The 27,500-nt window shown below is 40.1% G+C and overlaps 1 protein-coding gene across 1 annotated transcript in view; it reads right to left on the bottom strand.

The window, feature by feature from the left end:
- Window positions 1-27,500, bottom strand: part of il1rapl1b (interleukin 1 receptor accessory protein-like 1b) — a 237,165-nt gene that overhangs the window by 50,867 nt on the left and 158,798 nt on the right. Inside the window, exon 6 of the mRNA XM_081358279.1 lies at window positions 16,696-16,770. Coding sequence (XP_081214405.1) covers window positions 16,696-16,770 — 75 coding nt within the window. The remainder of the gene's footprint in view (window positions 1-16,695; window positions 16,771-27,500) is intronic.

Here is a 27,500-nt window from a genome sequence, read left to right as displayed (position 1 = left end):
TCTCTTTTACGGCCGTGACGAGACCGTTGCTCTCCTCGGCTGTGAACCGCTCCTGGCGCGCGCCTGGCAAATCCGCCGTTACAATAGCAATCCGCTATGGAAAAAGCACGTCTGCTCTTAAAGGGAATGTGAGATGACTCTCTGATTGGTTTATTTCACGTTACGCCCAAACCACACCTATGAATAATGAAGCTACTTCAGACCAACCCCTTTAGATTTGCGCCGGGCGCAAGAGTCATTTATCCCGCCGGGAAAATAGCAACAGCGCCGAGACCCGCCCACAAAGTTACTTGCGCTTTGCGCTTGACACTTGCGTTTCAGATAATTAAAATGGCCCATAAATTACATTAAACGCTGGATTTTCACCACAGGGGGACTGTGGTCTTGTGCTAACATGAATTAAAAATAACATTCAGCAAAGCAATAAAAGCTTCAAATAGTCAAATGTGATGAACTGTATATAATGTATAGGATTGATGCAGGGAGATCTAGGCAGAAGAGCAATGATTATGTCAGATCAAATTGTATTAAAATGTAAAATTATAAAGACAAAGAATGAATCAAGTAAATATTAAAATTGTAATAGCAAATATTCAAAATATGATAGAAAAATCTTAGTCAATAGATTATAACAAAATCCAAAGTAGTGTATCTCACAGATAAAGTTTGTGAAGATCAGAGTATAGAGGGAAAAAAAGATTTTGCAGAATGAAAAGAGAGACAAGAAGCCCTGAGTCTTCAGAAACTTAACATTTTATATGCTGTGTGCTTATGAAACAGGAAGGTACTAGAGAAAGTACATAATAAAGTTCTTGGTACTTTTGCAACCATTAGAGGATGAGCTCAAGTCAACATGTACCAGCAGATCTGGTTCGGTCACCATGTTCCTGAATTATAGAGATGAGAACAGATGCACATCATGGAATCAAGTCTGAAGGAAAATACACTCAAAGAAATCAACGTACAATTACATGCACATCTAGAATTGATAAAGAATAGATTCATAACAAGTAAAAATGAATAATAAAGAAATTAATAAAAGGCGTAATTTTTTTCAATAAATTAAAACATGAAAGATTTGCATGATCACAAAAATGGTTGCATTTGAGATGGAGTAATGTGCACTAATAAAACTGCATAACTGTCACTCAAAAGAGCAGATGGAGACGTTCTCCACAGTGTTTTAATCTCTTGACACACACCAGCTGATGTCTGACATCTGAGCACAACTCTTCATGTCTGGGGGACATTCAGATGACATTAAACCATGGGCTAACTTTCCTTAGACTTTGCTCTTGGCGATAATCCATCATTCACCTTCAGAAGAGCGGAGCGTCACTAAACTCAATTCAGTGGTCCATCACGGTCCTCCAGAGCCGGTCCAGTGACCGTGTGCATGTGTTGGACTGCATCTCTTCCTGAAGCAGCGGTAATGTGAAACTGGCCCCAACAGAATGAATATGGGGAAACCGATTTACAGGGGAAACACCACGATGCCCAAGACTACAAAAACACAACTTCGTTTATATGTGTAACGATAGGAGAACCCGGAGAACATTTACAGTTTTTAACAACTGCTTACACACAAAGGGCCCTATTTTAACGATCTGAAACGCAAGTGTCAAAGCGCAAAGCGCAAGTAACTTTGTGGGCGGGTCTCGGCGCTGTTGCTATTTTCCCGGCGGGATAAATGACTCTTGCGCCCGGCGCAAATCTAAAGGGGTTGGTCTGAAGTAGCTTCATTATTCATAGGTGTGGTTTGGGCGTAACGTGAAATAAACCAATCAGAGCATCATCTCACATTCCCTTTAAGAGCAGACGCGCTTTTTCCTTGGCGTATTGCTATTATAACGGCGGATTTGCCAGGAGCGGTTCAGAGCCGAGGAGAGCAACGCTCTCGTCACGGCCGTAAAAGAGAGAGAAGTGACATTGGGGATGGAGAAACACACCCAAATTAGCTTCGGTTAAACAGGTATATAATAATGTGGGTAAATGTGTAAGCTAGATGTATGCTTTTATAATAAATTGTCTATCTATCTATCTATCTATCTATCTATCGTTTGTAATAATATGATTTGCAAAAATGAAAACTGCTGCTTCTGTGTATATTAGAGAATCAAAGTGTATGCGCGTTGTGCACGCTATACATTATGGTCAAGCATGCGCCCTTAAAATAGCATAATGAACAACGCGCCACTGACTTTAGACTAGGTTTTTTTCTGGCCAGTGGCGCAATTGTTTTATGGAACAGTAAAATAGCACCAGGGATTGTTTGCGCCGGAACACGCCTCCTTTTTTGCGCTGAACCGCCCAGGGAGCGCAAGTTCATTCCCTAGTTTAGCGACGTGCTTCTGTGGAGGGAAAAGCGCGCTTTGCGCGGGTGCAAAATAGGAATGAAACATGCGTCGGTGTACAAAGTCAATTGCGCTGGGTGCAAGATAGGGCCCAAAATCTTTTCATGTCACACGATTTTTGAAACCTCTCACTCAAAGTGCAAAACTACATGCCAAATCTTCAAAACCATAAGCTATTTGACTCAGTTTTCATTTGCATAAAACACTTTTTTCAAAACACTACACACAATTCTCTGCCTAAAACACAAAGATCTATCAGGAAGTGACTTGCTTTCCTTTTCCAAACACAACCAATCAAAATGCTACACTTATTCACCACACTGGAAAAAAGGCCTCTCCAAAAATAAGCAAAAAAAAATTAATACAAGATATTTTTGCTTGTAATAAGCAAAAAAATCTGCCAATGGAACAAGTGAAAATTCTCTTGGTAAGATTTCTTGAAATAAGACATTATATTTAAGCCTTACAAGATATGAGTGATCTTGAAATTAGCTGGGAAAACTCATTTTTAGCTATATTTTACTAGTATTGTCATGTTTTGTGTCTCATAATAAGCTTGTCATGCTCAAAAATAGTATTTTCCCCTCAAAAGTAGCATTTTTTTTTTTTTCGGTCATCCTGTTTGTTTCAAGTGTATTTAACTAATTTTTAGTTCTATAATTGTTACACTGTTCTAGATTTAAGTCACCACCAACTTGAAATAAGATTGGAAACTGGCATTTTGAGACAAAATGTCTTGAAGTTAGCATTCCTGACTCGTATTAGGCAGTGCTCTTTTGCCATAATAAGCCATAATTTACCATCCTGTCATTATCTCAAGTGTATTTACCTTATTGTAAGCTCAACAAAAATAATACTGTTCTAGATTCAAGACATTTTACCTACTAGATTCAAGACATTAACTACTGTTTACTAGAAAAAGTGAAAAATAGACTTGCATTTAACCATTGTTTTTATTTAAACAGCAAAAAGTCCCAGAGGACTGCATAAAAGGGAAACGGATTCATTTTTCTCAACATTTTGGCTCACAGTATGGAACTGCAATATGAAAACATAGTAGAACATTTTATAGATTATAAATGTAAGATCCCTTAACCCTACTCCACCTAAACATAGCCATTTTTATAGACAATATTAAAAGGATAAAAAGTAATGGACTTGTGTAACGTTAGGGAAATGGCAGTTTTATTAACAATATAGCATTAAATGATAGTTTGAGCCACTAATCCTACCCCTAAACCTAACCATTTCTTAAAACTACTGTACGTAAGGTTAGGCTACAATTATAAAGAAAGACAACAGACATAACGTTACAAGTTAACGTCACAATAATTTATTTAGTGAGAAAATGTCAAAACCGGTACCAAAAGTCGTTCACATGACGATGTGTCGCAGTCCTCTCTGGCAGTGCAGTATAATAGTTTTGTAACGTTATAGAGCAGAATTTAAATTCTTAATCCATGAAAATGTTAATCCGGTTTCGGTTCGCTGTTCGCTCTGTAAAGGCGCGCGCGCTTCTCTGTTTCAAATGTAGAACACAAACTTAAACACGGCATGTTGCAATCTGTGACGAAGCATGCGAGAGCCAATGAGCGTTTGATATCGCTGCCGTAAAACATGTCGTAACGCTTCAGGCGCAATTTTTGAATTTGAATTCAATCGAGCGCGGGATGCTGGGATTTGACGTTAACGGTCTCTGCTGAGAGAAATGATGAAGATCGCTGGATAAAGGGCTGCATTTGGATCTGTTTCTTGCAAACAACACATGGATTCTAAAGATTTGGATTACACCAATCTAATAAAATGGATGTCTTTTGTGAATTTATGTTGTGTTTTTTTGTGTCTCACGCGGTAAATAAACCAAATATTACAAAATGGTTAAACGATAAAAAAAGGTATTTTTAAGGTTTTAAAGTGTATTCTTGTTTAACACCATGTAGGCTAATAATCCTCCTAAACGAGATTGCAGCAGAAGCACGAACAGAGCTGTTATTATTTATGAGTTACGTTAAACTATTAATAAATGTGACTGAAAATTTAATTAATAAGACAATTGAATGTAATAGAGTAAAAACATTAATGCCACGATTTTAAGTTAAATAGGAATATGTACAAATTTGTACGTCGGTAAAGCTGTTTATACGTAAATAAATTAAGTTTTTTTGCTGTCTATATGTAAATATTATACATACTCACTGTACTGCATTGTGAGTTGTGAGTTTGGCATGTTGACCTACAGTTTTCAATAAAGCAGATTTGTTGTCTCAATTCAAGTCAAGTCTATTTCTTGAAATAAGACGATTCATCTTTTACAATTAACACAGCAGCTTAAAAACCTTATGACATGTCAAAAAAGCTTGTTTCATCTGAGATATGGCTCAAAACAAGATATTTTCAAGACAGATTCACTTAACAAGATATTCAAGATGCACTGTCTAAAAACAAGCTCCTTTATCTCACTTAAATCTTGGTCTTTAGGCAATTTTGTCTTATATTAAGTGTGATGAGATATTTTGACTAGTAATTAGAAAAATATACTTGGCAAGATTTTGAGTTTTTGCAGTGCAGGTCACACACACACTCCTCATATGTGCAAACACGAATTGCTTAACTGATCACTAACCAATCACTGCTTTACTGTAGTATAGGCCTAAATAGGTCAAAGGTCAGATGATCTGTTTTGAACAATGGATTCCTGGGACCCCCCGGGACAGTCTACTTGTTACATCAGATTACTTTCACTGTAGAACATTGTATTGAAATGTAGATATAAGCCTATGAAAGACCAAAGAGCTTTAGATTTAGAACAACAGTATTTACATGGTATATCCAAAGATGTATTATTATGAAAGAAGTGTTTGCCATTTGATGCAAATGCTTCATTCTGACTTGTGTTTATGGGATTTTGAATGCAGTGTTACATTTTGAAGGAGATGTGAGGCATTTTGCATTTTGTGTGTGCAGTTTGGGGAATTGTGTGTAGAGTTTTGAAACAAGGAGACATAGTTTTGAAAACGTGTGTAAGCAGTTGGGAAAAACTGTAACATCAGTTTATTGAAATTGCAAAGAGAATGACCACACGTTGATAGCAGGCGGAAAAAGCGAGATGAGGGATGATGAGGGATGATGAGATGTCAACTGAGAGTAATAGTCCTTTCCTGAACACAACAGAGTGGGAGAATGATGGTTGAGAGGCACGCACACCTCAGTCGTCGATGACCAGAGTAAACCACGGTGACAGGGAAAGGCACAGAGACGAAGGAGAACGACCTGGATTTGATCAGGATTTGATCAGGATTAGATATGGATTTGATCAGGATTTGATCTGGATTTGATCAGGATTAGATCTGGATTTGATCAGGATTTGATCAGGATTTGATCTGGATTTGATCTGGATTTGATCTGGATTTGATCAGGATTTGATCAGGATTTGATCAGGATTAGGTCAGGATTTGATCAGGATTTGATCTGGATTTGATCTGGATTTGATCTGGATTTGATCTGGATTTGATCTGGATTTGATCAGGATTTGATCAGGATTTGATCTGGATTTGATCAGGATTAGGTCAGGATTTGATCTGGATTTGATCTGGATTTGATCTGGATTTGATCTGGATTTGATCTGGATTTGATCTGGATTTGATCTGGATTTGATCAGGATTTGATCAGGATTAGGTCAGGATTTGATCTGGATTTGATCTGGATTTGATCTGAACTGCTGTTTGCTAGAAAGCTCGAGCTGCACAACTCTCAGGTTCCTGCGCTGATGGTGGCGGGGCTCCTGACATTTATAGAGAACAAATTACAGTAATTTGCTAGTACAGCTGTACTAGTACAGGCATGTGGTTTCAGACATTTAGAAATTTATAAAATATTTAAATGTCTGCCTAAACATTGGTTGTGGGCTCTTAAAGCAGTGAGTTGTCATGGTCCTTTTAGCACTGTTGCCTCTCAGAAGAATGTCCGTCTGAGATAGTTTGTTCTCCCAGTGTCTGTGAGTGTGTGTGTGTGTGTGAGAGAGAGAGAGAGAGAGAGAGAGAGAGTGTGTGTGTGTGTGTGTGTGTGTGTGTGAGAGAGAGAGAGTGTGTGAGTGAGTGAGTGAGTGAGTGAGTGAGTGAGTGAGTGAGTGAGTGAGTGAGTGAGTGAGTGAGTGAGTGAGTGAGTGAGTGAGTGAGTGTGAGTGAGTGAGTGTGAGTGTGTGTGTGTGTGTGTGTGTGTGTGTGTGTGTGTGTGTGTGTGTGTGTGTGTGTGAGTGTGTGTGTGTGAGTGTGAGTGTGAGTGTGAGTGTGAGTATGTGTGAATGTGAGTGTGTGAGTGTGAGTGTGAGTGTGATTGTGAGTGTGAGTGTGTGAGTCTCTGTGTGTGTGTGTGTGTGTGTGTGTGTGTGTGTGTGTGTGTGTGTGTGTGTGTGTGTGTGTGTGTGTGTGTGTGTGTAGATAGATCTATCTATCTATCTATCTATCTATCTATCTATCTGGCTGTCTTGGATTGCTCTGCTGTCTGATCGATTGCTCCTGTCTGCCTCGCTGCCTGCTGTGAGTGTGTTTGTTTGATTCGGTGCGATAAGCTCCGTCTTAGCCATATATTTCTTTGTTTTGAACCATCATTTTACTACCATTTCTAGTTGTTTATACTACTACATTTTACCCAACATCTCAGATTAACCTGACATCGCTAGCTTTTGTTATTAGTACTACTAGCACAAAACGCTAGTAATTCGCTAGCCTGTTAACGCGCCACCCGTGCGCTCAGCTATTTTATTTATTTATTTTTCTCTCGCGCGTCCGCGCCTTTGAGTTCATAAAAAGCTCAGGTGAGTAAGAATCACTCAACAAACACGGTGAGTAATGTCTTGTCCTGTTATTGTCACTTGCACTTCATGTCACATGTTTAGTATAGGCTTCTCTGTCGACGATATAGGATTTATATGTGATAAATGTAAGGAGACAGTTAGGTTGACAGAGAAGATTTCAGAATTAGAAACACGCATCCAAACTTTAATTGAGGATAGTAAGAGTGCTAGTGCTTTAGATGTTTTGGATGCGCATAGAATAGTGCACACTTTACATGAGTCGGTTCTGGCTGAAGTAGAGCCCGTGCAGCCGGGCAAATGGGTGACAGTGAGGGATCGCTCTAGTCGCGGATCTAAAAACCACTCTTCCGTTCCGATTACCATAACAAATCGATTTGCCCCGCTCAGTGAAACACCCACTGAGAATGATTGTGCCCTAGTTATTGGCGATTCTATTACACGGAACGTGAAAATAGAGACACCAACCACCATAGTCACATGTTTGCCGGGAGCCAGAGCGCCTGACATCAAAGCAAATTTAAAAGTGCTGGCTAATGCTAATCGTAAATTCTCTAAGATCATTATTCATGTCGGCACTAATGATGTTCGACTCCGCCAGTCGGAGATCACCAAAATTAATATTAAAGAGGTGTGTGAACTTGCAAGTACGATGTCAAGGACTGTAATTTGCTCTGGCCCCCTTCCTGTTCGCAGGAGTGATGAGATAGTTAGTAGATTATGTTCGCTTAACGGTTGGCTGTCTCGGTGGTGTCCGCTTAATAATATAGAATTCATAGACAATTGGAAAAGTTTTTGGGGCAAACCTGACCTGTTGAAAAGAGATGGTATTCATCCCTCCTGGGATGGTGCTGCTCTTCTCTCTAGTAATATGGCTCATAGTCTTAGAGCTCAAACATGACAATCTGGGGCTCAGGTCAGGAAGCAGACAGACTGGCTAAACCGACTGTCTGCTAGCGGCCTCTCGTCACCAAGGTCAGATAAATCCCATCACATAGAGCCTCTTTCACCTAGCTATCATCATATAGAGACTGTGTCTGTTCCCCGAATTTGGAAATCCAAAAAACGTTTAAACCCAACTAAGGTTAAAAATTTAATTGATGTTCAACAAATAAAAAACAGCTATAATACAGATGAGCAAATGCTAAAGCTTGGGTTGCTGAATATTCGATCGCTTACTTCAAAAGCACTCGTTGTTAACGATATGATTTCAGATAATAACCTAGATGTACTGAGTTTGACAGAAACCTGGCTAAAACCAAACGATTACATTACTTTAAATGAATCAACCCCGCAAGATTACTGTTATAAACATGAGCCTCGTCTGAAACGCAAAGGGGGTGGTGTTGCTGTAATCTATAGTAATAGTTTCAAAACCACTAAGAAATCAAGTTTTAAATATAATTCTTTTGAAGCATTGGTGCTTAATGTAAAAATAAATAGTGTAAACGATAAATCACGTTTGAGATTTGTGCTGGCTACTGTATACAGGCCACCAGGGCACCATACAGACTTTATCAAAGAATTTGCGGACTTTCTATCAGAATTAATATTGACTGCAGATAAAGTACTAATTGTTGGTGATTTTAATATACACATCGATAATGAAAAAGATGCATTGGGATTGGTATTTAAAGACATTCTGAACTCTATTGGAGTTAGACAACACGTGTCAGGACCTACTCATCGTCGTAATCATACTCTAGATCTAATATTATCACGCGGAATAGATGTGGATGCCGTTGAAATTCTGCAGCAGAGCGATGACATCTCAGATCATTATCTAGTCTCGTGTAATTTGCATTTAGCCAAGGCTGCAAAGCCGACTCCGTGTTTCAAATATGTGAGACCTATCACTTCTGCTACTAAAGATTGCTTTATTAATAATCTTCCTAATCAGTTTCATCATCTCAGCATCTCAGATAGCTTAGAAGAACTAGATATTACAACAGAAACGTTTAACTCTCTCTTTTCCAGCACTTTAGACACAGTTGCTCCGTTGCGCTTAAAGAAGATTAAAGAAAATAGTCCAACGCCGTGGTACAACGAGCACACTCGGCCCTTAAGAGAGCAGCCAGAAAGATGGAGCGCAACTGGAAGAAAACAAAACTAGAGGTATTTCGCATTTCATGGAAAGAGAGCTCAATTACTTACAGAGAGGCTTTAAAAGCTGCTAGATCTGCTTATTTTTCAACCCTATTAGAAGAAAATAAACATAATCCTAGGTATTTATTTGAAACGGTGGCTAAACTAACGAATAATAAAGCTTCAAGCACCGAAGTTTCCAAGAAACACAGCAGTAATGACTTTATGAACTTCTTCACTTAGAATGCATAGCGGATATAAAAAATTGGATGACTTGTAATTTCCTACTACTAAATTCTGAAAAAACAGAGTTTCTAATTATTGGACAAAAAACTTCCTCACGTAATAACCTAGAATACTGTCTAACACTTGATGGCTGCTCTGTTAAGTCTTCGTCGTCGGTTAGGAACCTGGGTGTGCTCTTTGATACCAATCTTTCATTTGAAAGTCACGTGTCTAGTATCTGTAAAACTGCATTTTTCCATCTTAAAAAATATATCTAAATTACGTCATATGCTCTCATTGACAAATGCGGAACAATTAGTTCATGCGTTCATGACCTCAAGGCTAGATTATTGTAATGCTCTACTGGGTGGATGCCCTGCACGCTTAATAAACAAACTACAGCTGGTTCAAAACGCAGCAGCTCGAGTTCTTACCAGAACCAGGAAGTATGACCATATTAGCCCAGTTCTGTCAAAACTGCATTGGCTCCCTATTAAACATCGCATAAATTTTAAAATATTGCTGATTACTTACAAAGCACTGAATGGTTTAGCTCCGCAGTACTTGAGCGAGCTCTTAACGCATTATAGTCCGTCACGTCTATTACGATCTCAAAATTCCGGCCAGTTGATTATACCTAGAATATCAAAATCGACTGCTGGCGGTAGATCCTTTTCCTATTTAGCACCAAAACTCTGGAACAGTCTTCCTACCATTGTCCGGGAAGCAGACACACTCTGTCAGTTCAAAGCCAGATTAAAGACACATCTCTTTGACCTAGCTTTCACATAATACATTATAGACTTCTATAACTCAATGTTAGGCTGCATAGATTAGGTCAGCCGGAACCGGGAACACTTCCCAAAAATCCTGATGTACTCGTTACATCATGAGAAGAATGGCATCTACGCTAATTTTAGTGTCTGTGTTTATCCCGAGGTTTTTCCTGCAGCCTGCCGGATCCAGGCCGTATCCAGATCTGACGAAGGACCTTCCCCTGGACCGATGACAACGCAGTGCTGAAGTGCCAACTAGTCTCTCCCTATGGAGGATCCCACTACCACTCTACAGATAAGGCGTTGTCGGGAAAATTCGTCTTGCGGTCCTACCCCAAAGCAACAAATAAAATAAAATTCCTTATCAAAATTTATAAGGAAAGACAAGTATTTTGTTTAGGCTTGGCTTGTAGGGAATTCCAAACCTGCGTATATTCTAACGCACATAACTATAGAACCCATTCTAAATGCGCATGTGACTGCCATCAGCGTTTCTCGCAGGTTCGCGTTTAAAGTCTGTGTAGAGAGAATGGTGTCGTCTTAGCGGCCCCTAATTTAATAACAAATGATCATTGCGACGGAACCAAATCAATTAAAACTAACTTTAGATGGAAATAACTTAACTCTGCTGTAAAGCCGAAACAATCTCTGTTACCTTAAATTATACGCTTATCTCTGTAAAGCTGCTTTGAGACAATCATTGTTAAAAGCGCTATATAAATGAAGATGACTTGACTTGACTTGTGTGTGTGTGTGTGTGTGTGTGTGTGTGTGTGTGTGTGTGTGTGTGTGTGTGTGTGTGTGTGTGTGTGTGTGTGTGTGTGTGTGTGTGTGTGTGTGTGTGTGTGTGTGTGTGTGTGTGTGTGTGTGTGTGTGTGTGTGTGTGTGTGTGTGTGTGTGTGTGTGTGTGTGTGTGTGTGTGTGTGTGTGTGTGTGTGTGTGTGTGTGTGTGTGTGTGTGTGTGTGTGTGTGTGTGTGTGTGTGTGTGTGTGTGTGTGTGTGTGTGTGTGGACGGTTACTGTGTGTCGCTCATGAGCTCAGCGCTTCTCAGATGTGTTTTCACCCGCACAGGGAATCTTGTTTTGCGCAGTGAATTCATGAAAGTCACACAAACAGCAGTTTCTCTCAGATCAGCAGAATGTGTGAGGGAGAACCTCAGCTTCAGCTTCAGACACACAAAAATCAATGCATGACTAACCATAACTGATAATCTGGCAGACGCATACGTTTCCATGGTGTTTATCTTATATAAGCACTGCAGAAAATCTCTACTGCTTTTTCTCTCTAAGTTTTTCTGTGTAAATATTAGTAATAATAGTATTTTAATATACTGTATTTTTAATGTAATATATATATACATATATATATATACATATATATATACATATATATATACATATATATATACATATATATATACATATATATATACATATATATACATATATATATACATATATATATATATAATATATAACAAAAATATTATTGGATATTGTTTAGATCTAATTTTCAGGGAAACTTTGTATGAATGAAATGCAAAAATCGTAAATCAACCCATTCTATCAAAACAGAAATATTTTGTTCTGATTGCAGGTTGACCGCTTATATTAACTATTTTATTCCTAATCCAGCTACAAGCACACACTGATTCTGTCATTTGTCAACTAAAAAGTCTTTTGGCTCCTGAATAGATATTGATCTAGCATGGGATTATCATAACCCATGTCACAATGCATTCATATTCAAATTAATAATGGACTTCATGACAATGGTAATGGTAAAGCTATCACAAATTTGATACTAGCATAATTTTGAGATAACTGAAATTAATCATAACTTCAATTCAGTGAAGTATTCGTCTGATTCGACAAATCAAACTGGTAACTCCTAGTAGAATGATTCATTAAAAGAGACAAACATAGTTCCATTCATTTGTCAATCTACTCGTGGACAGTAAATAATGTGTGCACAGCGAGTGAGATGTCAGGAGTGTTGGAGGACGAGACTCAGACTCTCTATACGTCAGTCGTCCACATGGACATGAAAAGTGCCTCGGTTACATAAGCGTTTCACATTTGTAAGTTCACTGCAGCCTGAATTCTGCGCACACTCTTTTTCCCTACAGTATTTAATGGTGTTATGTGTCAGCCCTCATCTATTTATCTGTCAGCATCTCATTCTCCTACCTAAAATCTCATTAAAGGGATGTGATGTTAACCAAACTCGATGTGTCCACTTAACAGGGCATTCAGAGATTCTGTCGGCCGATTCACGATCTCCGTCATCTCATCTGTGTGCATGTTTGGAAAGGATCAACGGTAAGTGACCGTCACCGTCCCTGAAGGACACAGCATGTGTTCTGTCTCTCAGTTCTTCTGGTGGAGGAGCAGAACACACACTCAGTTCTTCTGGTGAAGGAGGGACATTACTCGCAGAACACACACAGATGTTAATGGAAGGAGACATATAACAGTACTGGATTCATGATATCAATTATATCTTCCTTCCAGCGTGTGAAGCCTGTTCTGCTCTGCCACACTTCCAGCACAGTGCAGAAAGCAGATACTCAGACCAGAAGAGCAGTGAAACGCAGTTCTAGAAGAGATGAGGGACAGAGAGAGAGAGAGAGAGAGAGAGAGAGGGGGGGGGGGACATTATAGAGGTGTGAGTGAGGAGGGACACCGGGTGTAATCGTGTCTCTTAGTGGCCGGAGAGGCTTAAGCCAAAGCGTCTGCCTCCAGTCCCGATCCCTGAAGTGAAGCCCATCAGACGGACACAGGAAGTGAGAATCATCACTTCCTGCCTCTGGGATCACAGGGAAATGAAGCTCAGTCACAGGCAGAGCAGGACAGCAAATTTCCACTGATTTCAATGCCATGCAGGTCCACCTCGGGGTAAGAGTGATAGAGGACAGCCGTTCCTGCTGAGAGAAGTCCAACAACATGAGCTCACGAGGCGTTCCTCCTCTGTGCTGGAGCCAGAACAGCAGATCTACATACACTTTCATCCACAGGATCATGAACACACCGGCTCCTTCAGTTCCCTGCAACTTCATGCAAACCCACAAAGTGAGATGTTTATATACAGTATAAGAGCTGACTGGTCAGTGTAAAATCATGTTTATGTTCTCAGACTGCGAATGTGAGGAGTTGTTCCAGTCACTGGACCTGACAGCGAAGTCTGCGAGGTTCGTGGCATCAAAGAGTTTAATTTGGGGAACTAACCCTATAGCAGGTAAACAGAAGTCATGTTCATGAAATAACTAGTACTTCTGCATAGACGAATAATTCTGATCCACAGTATTGTTGTTGTCTGTGGAAAATGCTTATAGTTTTTTTTTAAATGAAGAAACTCATTTGCAGTGCTGGTCTATTACTGTGGCATGATCGATTTCAGATCTAAATTAAACAGCATGTAAAAATTAGCTGCGTTTGGTCTGTGGAATTTGATTATGAAGCACCTTCAAATTATGGAATCACAAATTGTGATTCACCAACAGTTGTTTTCACAGGCTTAACTCTCCAAAAGATTAGATGTGGTCTTCATCTTTTGCTCAATATTATGAAGAGATTATTTGTTCCTATGAAAAACACTCAAGAGAACAACATGAGAACTCTCGACTCGACGGAGAACTGCAGCTGGCTAAAGTGAATTTGAATCGACTCGCATGGACTGGATCAACTCAAGAGGAAGATGATTTGATTCTGATTCCTGCAGTGAGCATTATGCTATAGGATTTCTGAAAATGAAAAGTACAAATCAACAGCTCATCCATTTTCTAGGAAAGCTATCATCATTCCCAATCAATACAAACAGGCTCAGTGGATCCTGTACACAACAGACACAAGAGGACAAATAAAGCCTGTTATTTGCTCTGAACTGATTTAAAGACGTCGGCACTCACGTTCAAAGATAAATCCATTTCAAAGAGATAAAGAAGATTAAACCATATTTAAGTGCTCAAATCTTAAACCTCAATAGACAGGACAGAATAGTGATAATTCAGGGATCGACAGTAACCTCATTTACATTTACTTCCCAGAATGTAAGATATTAAAAGGTTCAGCAGATGCAAAGCATGTACAGTCCCCAAATGTAAAGCAGAACTAAAGTACCAATAAAACAAGTCAACGTTGTGTGCAAATAAATCTACAGCTAGTTAAAGGTTTCTGGAGGCTGGACAGTCTGACCAATGTCATCGATTCAATATGAGGAGAATTGAATTATCTGAGGGAATCATGCTGGCCTTTTATCTACCATGTAACTCTTGCCCTGTAACTTGGAAAGCTCAGCTGAATACAGATAAGACTTCCTGAGACTAACGATAAGCTTTCTCTAATTGAGAGAAATGATGTAATATTGATCTGCTGTACAGCCTCACACCTGTGACATTTACCAAACCGCAGCGGTCGAGGAACAATGGACCGGGGAATCGACACGTGGAAACCTAGAGCTTTCGCACAGTTATATAATTATCAGTTCTGAAAAGGTTCTATGCACTAGCACATGAAATCAGGCTGATTTGCAATAAAATCCTAACAACACGTAGGCTTTTCCAGAAATAGTAGTGCTTGCTAGTCTTTGATTCATCATGATGCTCAGCTGCATCAGAATCAACACCATCTCAAAATAACTACAGACGGAGAAATAAACACAAGAAGAGGAGACCAAGCTTCTTTCTTGTGTTTATTTGCTTAGAGAATTGTAATATATACATACGAAATTGCAAATGGCAAGAAGAATAAACTAACCACAATAGTGTCATCCGTGTCGGTTTTGAAAGGCAAACGTTCTATTAACCTTCCTTACATCCCTCTGGGGTTAAACACTGTAAACTCTTATTACACTCCGTTTATAAGCAATGTCTTCAGGCCTGACCATTCTGAAGCACAACTTCACCGTACAATGCTAAACTAATCCATCCAATCCACTGGTGACCCACTTGCCAAAAGGGTTCTTGTCGAGTCTCTGACAATCGTCCTTGCACATTGTTTTGGATTCTCAAGAGGTGCATTCAGATGGAAATGAAAGGCGGGTGCCATTTAGCAAGTGAGTCAGGCAGTGTTGGGTGGCCGTCTCTCGTGCCCGGGTGTCAGACCTCATCGCTTCAACTGTGCGTCAGGAGTCATGGGTTCGGCTGCAAGCGCTGGAGGGTTTGCTGAGAACAACAGCGCTTGGGTTATTACAACAGGCAAAGAAAGTCCACTAGATTTGGAATGCGACACGTTTGTATAGCTATTTACACAGTGTATACAATTATATAGCTTTTATTCATTATTATCAAGCCAGAAAACATAAGTTCAAAGATTTTTTTTCACAGGTGTGTTACTCTGATCAATTGCCTTTTTCTAATGCAGAAGCCACAAATCACATTAAGGTGAACACTTCCATCTAGATATACAGTAAATCCATTTTCATATCAACGTAATAATCCATCCAGCTACATTACGAAACATATCGGCTTCCACAACCTTACAATCTTAGTCAAAATACACCAGTCAGAAAGTTATGAACAAAGCTGAAGACAACAACATCTACCAACTTGAACAATTCCTCTTCAAGAATTTCCTTAAACTGACAGCTTAATTTCAGCTAATTTCTGCATCTTAGAGATACTTCTCTTCTGTGAGGATATGTCAGGATTCCTAGACGATCTGCTTGAGCTCCAGATGGACAACATCTACTTAATCTTGCAGTTCAATCAATGGAGTAACACATCTATCAAATTCATTATACTTTGACTATAGTTCTCTGAGGAGAACTGGCCCCCTGGAATTGCCTCTTTTCTCCATTATCCAAAGATCACAGAGTTTTTTCATGCTTTGCTAAAGATATTATGTACTATGTACAATGTGTATCGCCCAGCCTCGCCCACATCGCCCAATGTGTATCCGCTAATAAAGTATATATATATTAAGATATTCTAAACATTACCATCATGACATTCTGCAAAACTGCTTTGAAACAAAGTGCTATCGAAATACATTTGAATGGTTAGACTAACTCTTCTAGATGCCTATAGAACATTATCCTGAGACTCAGAGATTCCTCAGTCCTGACCAGAGCTTCTCACACTGACACCTTAACAGTTGATTTGCACTGCACTTCTACTCTAGTCTTGCAGAAATCATGGTTTAGTGGAGTTATTTCCATATTTCTAGTGATCTGAGCCTGGTTAGTCTTTGTGACAGTGGCATCATTCATGTTCACTCAGTCGAGTCAGCGTCTCTGACACTCATTTAGCCGTAAACGAGCATGAGATGTGGCACATAAAAGCTCTATTGTTTTACAAAGGTGCGATTCTGACACATTACACAGGTGATCAAACACAGCACAATCCTTTCAGTGCCGCGCAGAAACACACACAGAGCAACACACAATAATGCCAGACCCTACACACAGTTTCACAGTATCATAATGTGCAGATACACGCTGTTCTTACCCATCTGCATCTCCATGACGCTCAGCTTATTCTCATACGGGAAGAGGATCTTGGGCGGCTTGTCAGTCAGTGGTGCTGTACAGGAAAACAAACAACAAAACAAATAATTAGTTATGTGTCAATGCTGTCATCTGTCTCTGATATAGCTGCATAATTAAACGTTAAATCTTAAATGACAGTAATTCTTAACTGTCTTTGACAAGTACGATCACATTGGTTTGATTTGAGCATATCAGAACTGAAAACACTCCATCAGTCAAGGTACTAAACTATAGTGGATTACAATCCTATCAATGATCAATTAGAATAATCGAGTTTTAGTGCTTTGGAGTCACATGACAGATGAGTGTTTCAGCTGCCGAAGCCCATGTTCAGTGAACCTGTGACAGGCTTTATGCTCAAGCTTTCGTTGATGTTTTCTTTTTCCTGTTGATCTGCAAACTCTCCACAGAGAAAATCTCATTATCGTAACGAGCCTTTTCACAATGAAATATGCATTGATTATTTAGTTTCATGTAAAACTGCACAGACGGATTCTGTTCAACAGCCAGATGGAGACATTTCGCACAGAGAAACTGAGACATGTAGAAAAGCAAAAATTCCAGTTTTCATGTCAGAAAACAGATTTCAAGTGTTTGTGGCAGTTTGAGCCGTTACACACAGTGAATTCACCAGATGCATTGAGATGAAGGAGTGTGTGTGTGTGTGTGTGTGTGTGTGTGTGTGTGTGTGTGTGTGTGTGTGTGTGTGTGTGTGTGTGTGTGTGTGTGTGTGTGTGTGTGTGTGTGTGTGTGTGTGTGTGTGTGTGTGTGTGTGTGTGTGTGTGTGTGTGTGTGTGTGTGTGTGTGTCAGCATCCCTCACATGCTCCTCCTGTATATCTCTCCATCACTCCTCCTGTTGTCCATCTGATCAAACTAAATGAGCATAAATCTTTGCTCGGCTCTTGTTGAGTTTAATGAGAGTGAGCGCGGTCTTCTGATGTGCCAGGTGTTTGCTCAGATCCTCCATCACTGCAGCGCGTGTTTCAGTTAGTGAAGTTTGTCAAGGGCAGAACTGAACGTGGCAGTTTTCACTTTAATGTTCTACCGAAGAGAACAGATGGCTAATGTGTGACGCTCACATCTGATTGGCCAGCTGAGATTTCAAGATACACACTAAAGAGAGAGAGAGAGAGAGAGAGAGAGAGAGAGAGAGAGAGAGAGAGAGAGAGAGAGAGAGAGAGAGAGAGAGAGAGAGAGAGAGAGAGAGAGAGAGAGAGAGAGAGAGAGAGAGAGAGAGAGAGAGAGAGAGAGAGAGAGAGAGAGAGAGAGAGAGAGAGAGAGAGAGAGAGAGAGAGAGAGAGAGAGAGAGAGAGAGAGACAGCAAGAGAGACAGATATATATATATATATATAGAGAGAGAGAGAGAGAGAGAGAGAGAGACAGCGAGAGTGAGAGAGAGAGAGAGAGAGAAAGAGATTTGAGATTTTAACAAACTTTTATTACAAATACATTTTACAATACATTTAAATTACAATGTGCATAAATATTAAGAGCAACCCCAACTCACAATAAATGTGCAAAAACCAAATCACCTTCAGATACAGAGCACAAAGCCTCACTGCAACACCAAATACCATCAAAGGTGATAAGGTCATCCATCAACTTGTAATAAGCAAAATCAATCAATATTCTTGCTTTCACCATGTTTGAAAACATTGCAACTACATTCTGTCCCAAATTTTGTTCAACTTTCTTTTTTCTACTTATATAAATAGCCAATTTCGCCTGGCCTACAACAAAATTCAACAACTGGCATACAAATCTTTTTTTCAACACATACTTAAAACCCAAAATAAATAACACTGTAGAAAAAGTTTCATTAGGCTACACCTCTGAAAAATGTTTCCTAAAAGCAGAAATAAAGGCTCTAATCTTGTACACTTTACAAATGCATGAAAGATGGTTTCCCTCTCAGTGCAAAACGGACATTCAGCATCAATCTCAGGATTTAGAATTGAAATGAAAGCATTGACGGCGACAACGCCATGGAGGATTCTCCACTGTAAATCACCTGTCTTTTTTGTCAACGGTGGGTTATAAAGTGCTCTCCACTCAGGTTTTCTATCCACATTCAATTTAAAAAAATCACGCCATGGAGTATCAGTTTTCTTATTTAACATTCGTTTGTTAAAAATAACAACACAATACTTGTACAAAGTTTTCCCAGAACAAGAAAAGAAATCTACACACAGGGATTCAACAGTTTTTAAAAACACACCAGAAACCTCTTCTAGTTTCACTGAAAGAAACAGACAAGGAAAAGAGTCTTCAGGATCTGGTTTACAGCGACCATCACTGTACTCAGTCAACAAAGTTCTTTCCGTTGCATTAAGAACCGTCTGCCATTTCATCAATAGCTGCGCAACTAGACGGGTTGACCGAATTTGCAGATGTTGAGCCGTCGCTTCCTTATTCAAAAAATCAAGTCCTGACACTTCCAGTAACTGTCCCAAAGTGGTAATTTTACTGTCAATGAGTGCTTTGTTAAGTCCTGGGTAAAGTCCATTGGCAGACAAATCCAGACGTGCTCCACGGACTAAAGGCTCTTCTAATAGCCAATGAAGTGACTCTGAATCCTCTGTTTTTTTTAAAACAAAAAGACTCCACACCTTAAAGAGGTTCCTATAAAAAACTGGCAGTCCAGAAGTGTTCAATTTCATTGGGTCGAGTAAAAAAAGAGTTTTGTCTAGTCTCATATTCTCAAGATTCTGTAAAATCACATATGCAACAGAACACCATTTAAATTCAACTGAACCAGTAAGAAGTTTTTGAATATATTGCAACCGAAAAGTTGCTACTCTACTATGAAGATGTATTAAGCCATGCCCACCCTCCTCCTTAGGCAAGAACAACACACTCTGTGGGACCCAATGCAGTTTATCCCAGAAGAAATCTACTAAAAAAGCCTGGATTTTTGCTAACAGATGTGATGGAGGATCAATACATGCAACCCTATGCCATAGTGAAGAAGCAACTAGATTATTTATAATTAATATACGCCCTCTATAAGACATTTTTGGAATTAACCATCTCCATTTATCCAGACGACCTTTCACTCTTTCAATGACTCCTTCCCAATTCTTTTGCACTGTTAACTCATCACCAATATACACTCCTAAGTATTTAAAACCTGATTTTCCCCAACCTAACCCTTTAGGGAGATCTGGTTTCCCACCTGTCCACTTACCTAACAATAAAGTTTCACTTTTACTCCAGTTCACACTAGCAGAAGATAACCCTTTAAAAGTTTTAAGTAAACCTGACAAAACCTGTATGTCACTTTGCCTACTAATCATAATTATGACATCGTCGGCATAAGCTGACAATATAAGATTTTTTGCACAGTTTGGCAAACATAAACCATAAAGTTTAACCCTTATTTGCTGTAAAAGTGGCTCTATTGCCAAAGAGTAGAGCATACCAGACAATGAGCACCCCTGCCTGACACCTCTATGAGCTTTAAAAGGAGCACATAAACCACCGTTCACTTTCAAAATACTCTCGACGCCACTATAAAGAACTTTAATACAATTTATAAAATTTTGGCAAAACCCAAAGGCCTCTAAAACTCTCCACAAATAGCGATGCTCAACACGGTCAAAAGCCTTCTCCTGATCCAACGAGATTAACCCACAATCTAGATTTACCATCTTGGAGACTTCTACAACATCACGAATCAAAGAAACATTGTCAAATATTGACCTACCAGGAACACAGTAGGTCTGGTCAGGATGAATGACACCATCCATCACTCCTGCAAGCCTGTTAGCCAAGGTTTTCGAGAGCAGTTTATAGTCGCTGCAGAGTAGCGATACGGGCCGCCAGCATTTTATGTCCGTAAGGTCTCCTTTCTTGGGCAGGAGGGTTAACACTGCTCTACGGCAGCTCAGAGGCAGCTGGCCTTCAGCCAAGCTTTCGTTCAATACCTCCAGAAGGTCCTCTCTCAGTTCTGACCAGAAAGATTTATAAAAATCAACTGGCAGGCCGTCAATGCCCGGAGCCTTTCCAGACTCCATTCCTTGGAGAGCCTTGTACAGTTCGCCCATGCTCAAAGCACCAGAAATCTCAACATTGACTTCCTCAGACACCTGGGGTAAGTCGTTGAAAAATTCACTGTCACTCCTGTATTCTGCCCCAAGTTCGTTTTTATACAGGTTTTCATAAAAAACAACTGCTCTCTTGCGAATGTCCGCAGGGTCTGTCAATAATCCTCCAGACTCAGAGCGCAGAGCATGGATGACTCTACTCTGACCGTTCTTCTTCTCCAAGTTGAAAAAGAACCTGGATGGAGCATCCATTTGGTCCACACTCTGGAACCTCGACCTGACCAGAGCCCCCTGTGTTCTAATGCCCAGTAAATCAGCCAACTGCGTCCTTTTTTTTAACAAAGAATCTAAATAACTCTGACCACCAGTCGACTCAACTAATTCTTGAAGTTTCAAAATGTCAGTCTCCAAGGTGTTCATAATCAAAACTGTCTCTCTAGTGACGTTTTGAGTATACTGCAAACAAAATTGTTTTATTTGGGCTTTCCCAAAATCCCACCACTGTCGTATCGACTTAAAAGATCCCTTTGTGGTTCTGAACTCATCCCAAAACAGTTTAAACATTTTCTTAAAGTACCTGTCACTTAACAAAATAGTGTTAAGCTGCCAGTATGCACTTCTTAACTTAATAGAGTTTAAAAACACAGAACACTGCACCATACTGTGATCAGAAAAACTCAGTGGGGTGATTAAACATTTCTTAACAATGTTACAGTGATGCTTAAAAACATAGAACCGATCCAATCTTGCCAGCGAAATCACACTGTCACGAACATGAGTCCAAGTATATTGCTTTTGTGTCTCATGAAACTGTCTCCACACATCACAGAGCTCATGCGTTTTGACAAGCTGGACTAACCGGTTACGAGAGGGCAAGTGAGGTTCAATATGATTCCTATCCAAGTTTGACAATGTACAGTTAAAGTCACCACCTAAGAATAAATATTCTTCTACACAGCATTTTTGTAAAACAGAACACAAAGTATTTAAAAACAACATTCTCTGTATTGGTGCAGTAGGAATGTACACACAAATAAAAACAAAAATAAAATTCCCAAAAGTAGCTCTTACTTTTAAGAGCCTACCTTTAACTACTTCATCAACCTGATAAGAAGTTGGATTGAAGCTCTTAGAAAAAAGAATAGCCACCCCTCCACTAAGTGAGGTGTTGTGGCTCAACACAGAGACCCCATCCCACTCCTCAGCCCAATCAGCAGCATTCCTCAAGTCACTATGCGTTTCTTGCAACATAGCAACATCTATTCTTTTTTGTTTAACCACCTCAAAAATATCTGCTCTTTTTCTCATTTCCCTTGCTCCATTTACATTCAGAGTTGCAATATTCACCTCACTCATATTGAAATAGACTAAGAAACATAGCAGCACTCCACACAACACATTACTAGCCAAGATACTATACTCTCTCACTACCTTCATTGGCGTTGTCAGAAGTGAGTTTTCTCACTATCTTTTTCAATCGATAAATCTCCTTGTTTGTAAACAAACCTTCTGACATAAAAAACCTGGTTTTATCGACAAATTGCTTTGTGTCAGAAAAATAATTATTTACACAAACCCCTCTCTTGTTTTTAGTAGCTTTTAAAAAAAGTTTGATGTCATCCACTTCACAACCGCGACTAGAGAAGTCACTCTGAGAGAGACCGACACTAGAATCAGAAGACTCACTGTCACTGTCACCATATTGATCTTCCACGTCAGATTTCTTAGCTCTAACCGTTTGAGAAACGTCCGAATTTTTCCTTTTTGATGGAATTTTGAATTCACTCTGCTCTGTCTCCATTTCAATGCCATCACAAAACAATTCGGGCAGCAAAACAATAGGTGCACTATCCTTTTCTTGCATATTCGACTTGCAAGAACGAATATTCGATGTTTCAGCATCATTCAGCGTATTTTCCTCACACACATTTTTGGGATAATTTACCTGAATCGCCGCACTCTCAGCTGCGGGGGGATTCTCTGCCACTCGATCCCCCACTGCACCTGTCTCTACCGCACCCGTCTCTGTCACAGGACGAACCGCGTTAGACGTACCGGCCTCGACCGGCTCAGTAACATTATTAACAATGTCCTCAGCCGCTGAGGTGTTTTCTTTATTCTTACCAGGGCAAGCACGAATTAAATGGCCAACTTCACCACATTTGAAACATTTCATCTTGTCCGTAGTAGCATAAATAACATAGTCGAACTCGTCAACTTTGAGATGCAAAGAAAGATCCAGATCTTGATCATCTTTTAAAATCATGTAAGCAAATCGCCTAAACGAAACCACATGTTTCAAAAGAGGAGAACCACTTCCAATTGGTATCATTTTAATAGGTGACACCAATTTACCATATCGGGACAAAATTCTCACTAAAGTTTCATCACTTATAAAAGGCGGAATATTAGACAACAGCACCTTTTTGGATGGCATAGAAAGTGGGAGAACATGGGTAAAAAGATTATCAATGACTATTCCAGTCTCAACTAACTCATTTGCCTTTTCAACGGAGCTAAGAAAAATGACTGTGGCACCGTTCATTCTAGAGGCCGACATGATATGTTCATGCCCAACGACCTCTCCTGCAGCCAGGCAACAGTCTTCAACACTCACCGCGGACGCCACTTTCACTCCGTGGCGCCGCGTAAGTTTACTCAAACCTTGCATTCGCGGGGCCGTCATGCTGCCCGCAAAGAAAAACGGTAGCACGCGGCCCGAACAATCAAATAAACCACCACTTTCAAACAATACCCTAAACAAGATAGAAAAGCAAGGAAAAGTAAAAAAGACTCACTCATAAGCTCCGATTCAATCGCAATCGCTCCACTCACACTCAAACAATCACACGTCACACCGGAAGTGAGAGACAGAGAGAGAGAGAGAGAGAGAGAGACAGCGAGAGAGACAGATATATATATATATATATATATAGAGAGAGAGAGAGAGACAGCGAGAGAGACAGATATATATATATATATATATAGAGAGAGAGAGAGAGACAGTGAGAGAGAGAGAGAGAGAGAGAGAGAGAGAGAGAGAGAGACTTCCTGATACACTGTGATCACAATATCACAGCATTAGATCAGACTATTTCACTAGATTCCAACAACTAGAACCAAATTTTATGGCACTACCAAATTCCCAAAAATTAAAGCATATTCTGGGAGAGAACTCTAGCTCAATCACAACAGCAGCAAAATATGTGACAGCCACAAACTACGAGAGTCAGCCAGTGGACAAAACTAAAGTCAGAACCATCCTTATCTTGTCTGAATGTTGGTACAAATGTACAAAGGTGTTTTTTTTTTCTTGTTTATATAAATGTATTCATACATTTGTTTACTGATTGATTTATTGAATTTATTGATTATTTGTGTATGTAATGTCCATTTATGTAATGGCCAATGCTTTGGCAATACTGTACAAGTCATGCCAATAAAGCTCATTTGAATTTGAATTTGAGAGACAGCGAAAGATATATATATATATATATATATATATAGAGAGAGAGAGAGAGAGAGAGAGAGAGAGAGAGAGAGAGAGAGAGAGAGAGAGAGAGAGAGAGAGAGAGAGAGAGTTTCCCTCTGAGCACTCCAAACATTTATAATCTCCTGCAAACATCTTCTTGTAGATTTCTGGAGTTGAAGCCGTCTGTTATCTTACGGTCTTTGTGTGTTTTGTTGAGGCATAGACAGTGACATTCATGCATACTCATTCAATTAAAACAATCAAGTGCCTCTTTTTGATTTCCACTATAAACTCTCGACACGAGTGGTGTTTCAGAAACAACACACTTCTTGCCGCAGCGAGAGGGACATTTACTCTATCTCTTAATTAAAGATCATATCACACCATTTTCTTCACAAGGGAAGAAAATTTCACTTCAAAGAAAGAGTGAGAAAAATAATTTCTGTAAGTTCACCAACTGAAAATGAGGCAAAGTTATTTGCATGAGAAAGATTGACGTTTTTAATATCCAGAGCAGCGCCGGTTGGATTGGCGTCGTCGTCTGAAGGAAAAACACTGTGTGCCGAGCAGCGTCCTCATTACCGAGAAAACAATGCGTAATTAAAGTAATCATGATTAATTACCATTCACTCACCATTTGCACATCTGCTTAATTATAAGTTTGGAAAATTCCTCCACATCTGAATTCAGATTTGTGTGATGCTTGTTCTGATGTGGTGTTGATAGTGTCTGACCACATCAGTCTGAAGATGGCTGGATTTGCAAACCGCTGGATGATCGTCCTTTGTTTTAATTACACAGAAGCGCTTGAGAATTGCCTGTCATTGAAGGAAGAAATAGGGCTAAACGTCTACATCACACAAGCCGCTGCTGAGACGGCATTATACAGTGACGTGCAGAAATCGATAGAGCGTTTTCCCTCCGTGCTTCATAAAGGTCTCAGCGTTTACAGATGCCTCGAGCTGCTGGACTGCAGGAGGTGTGCTAGCAGGGGGGATGAACATGTTCATTAAGGGAACACGCTGACACCCCCGAGTCCCCGGAGACGAACCCTCGCAGGACAAGCGGGACGTTAACCACAGTGTCAAAGCAGGTGGAATAATTAAGAAAAAAGAGAGAGCTCATTTAAAAGGGCTAAATCATGGCTGTAAGTTAATTATGTTGCCTTACCTTACACAGGGGATTGCCATGGATTTCCTTTTAAGGAATCTCTGGCTCATTAGCAAACAGACACTTTTGAAAAAGAGCACAAAATAAGCTGCCGAATGTGATTGACAGGTCAGTCCTCGCCTGATGTCATTATTTTCGTGTTGTCATAGAGGAGGGGTTGACACTAGATTTCACAATCCATTCAAGAATTAAAGCGTTGAAGTGTTGTACACATATAACAAGTCAGCTTGTGCAGGTGCGTCTCTAATGATAGACCACGGCGTTTCAGAAAGCTGATGTTCAGATCCCCATTAAACTGCCTGCTGACATGCTAGAAAGGAGACTTGGTTTTAAGATATAATTTGAGCTGCTTGCCATTAACTCTGTGTTTATTCTGCAGAATTAATACCAAATGTTTGTATCTCCTAAAGGGTTAGTTTGTTTCAAACCCTCTTTCTTCTGTGAAACAAAAAAGAAAATATTCTGAGAAATATTTGTCCATACAGAGAAAGTCAGTGAACTCTGGTGTTTTTCAGTTCCCAACGTTCTTCAAGATATCCTCCTATGACTACAGCAGAAGCTAAATCATACAGGTTTGGGGCAAGTGTTCATTTTCAGGTGAACTATCCCTTTAATGTCCTACAATCAGTTTGTCTATTTACATTTTCAAATGCAACACTAACGGAAGGGTGAACCAGTCACATCATCACACTTCAGTTTTGAGTTGTGCGTCACGTTCCCGTGCTGGAAGAATGTCGAGTGGCGGCAGTAAGTGGAGGGTTCGGGTAGTAATCATCCGCCGCTGCTCGTCCCTGTTGATAGTGTTGGCTGTTGTAAGGTAGAGGGTATTAAAGTTAATCAGCACAGAAATGTCAGAAGGCTTCTCTCACACACGTTAGTGTTCTGCTCGCGCTCTCACACAATGCGTCCTCGCTGTGTCAGGCGCTTCTGGAGGGCCAGCGCTCACATCTATTCTTTGAGTGTGCCGGCGTAATCAAGCGTGACCGGGAGCGACTGAGCTCTTTAATTAGAGAGACACGCATTCATTATTTATCCTTTTCTCAGAGGAGATTAGGTGTAGCTGATGCTTTGTGGGAGAGATACAGAGCTTAATGTACCTGAGACAGGCGGCTCCAGAACCCACACTGACACCGATCCAGGAGGCTCTGAAACGAACCCTTCCTCCAGACATATACAGTCTCACAAAGTCTGACGTGTCGCTCCAGGTACGTTCACGTCTACTACATGTGCGTGTTCATATTCAGTTCTGAACTGAAGGCTCACTGTTGGAGGAGGTTTTTAATTAAAATAAATGAATCAATGTGAAGGTTCTAATGAGCAGATGCTAACAGTGGTATTTAAAATGCTCTCATTAAACCGTCTGAAGAGCTTTTGATGGCAGTGTGCATCGGGTCACATCCTCTGGCCGATGAAAGAGGAGCTCGAGAAGGTCGTGGGGTTCGTTTAGTGAACATCCAAAGGGTCGAGCCGATCCAGGCCTTTGAAGCTCGTCTGCCGGCTCGATATCCGCTCGAGGCGCCAACACGGGGTTCCAGGGAAACTTTACCACGTGGCTTTTGAAGTCACTTTGTTTGTGCCACAGAAACCATTCATTTAGCTGAATATCTTTAAGAGAGCATAAGGAACGTTTGACTGGCTTTTTGTATCCCCTGAAAAAGAGCAACCAAAGTTCTGGTATATTTGCTTTGAAAGTGAGTGTGGCAGCAAGAAAACCCATGTGAACCTGCTTTCTGATGTGCATCAATACATCAGGTCTTTTTTTAGTGTTAGATGTGGTTTAGATTCAAGCGGCAGACTAACAAGTGTGAAAAAACCAACCAACAGAAAAACAGTGTAATCCAGCTGGATTTATCGCACCTTCTCCACTGGTTGGCAGACCTTTGTTCTTAGCGTGTTCCTTCGCTAATTTACAGAATCAGTGGGACCCAATGAAACTTGTGAGGAAGATGTGAGCCGCTCACGCCAACAGCTCCGCTCCACACGGGAACAGAAGAACATGTTCAGAAGTGGATTACTCTCAGAAGGCTCAGTTCTGGGCCTAGCTGGAGCCTGTGATGTTCAGCAGCCGTAGAGAG

Source organism: Scardinius erythrophthalmus, assembly GCF_964197995.2.
Source record: "Scardinius erythrophthalmus genome assembly, chromosome: 25".
Classification (NCBI taxonomy): Eukaryota; Metazoa; Chordata; class Actinopteri; order Cypriniformes; family Leuciscidae; genus Scardinius; species Scardinius erythrophthalmus.
Note: the sequence above shows the minus strand (reverse complement) of the source record. Positions and strands in the feature narration are given on the sequence as shown.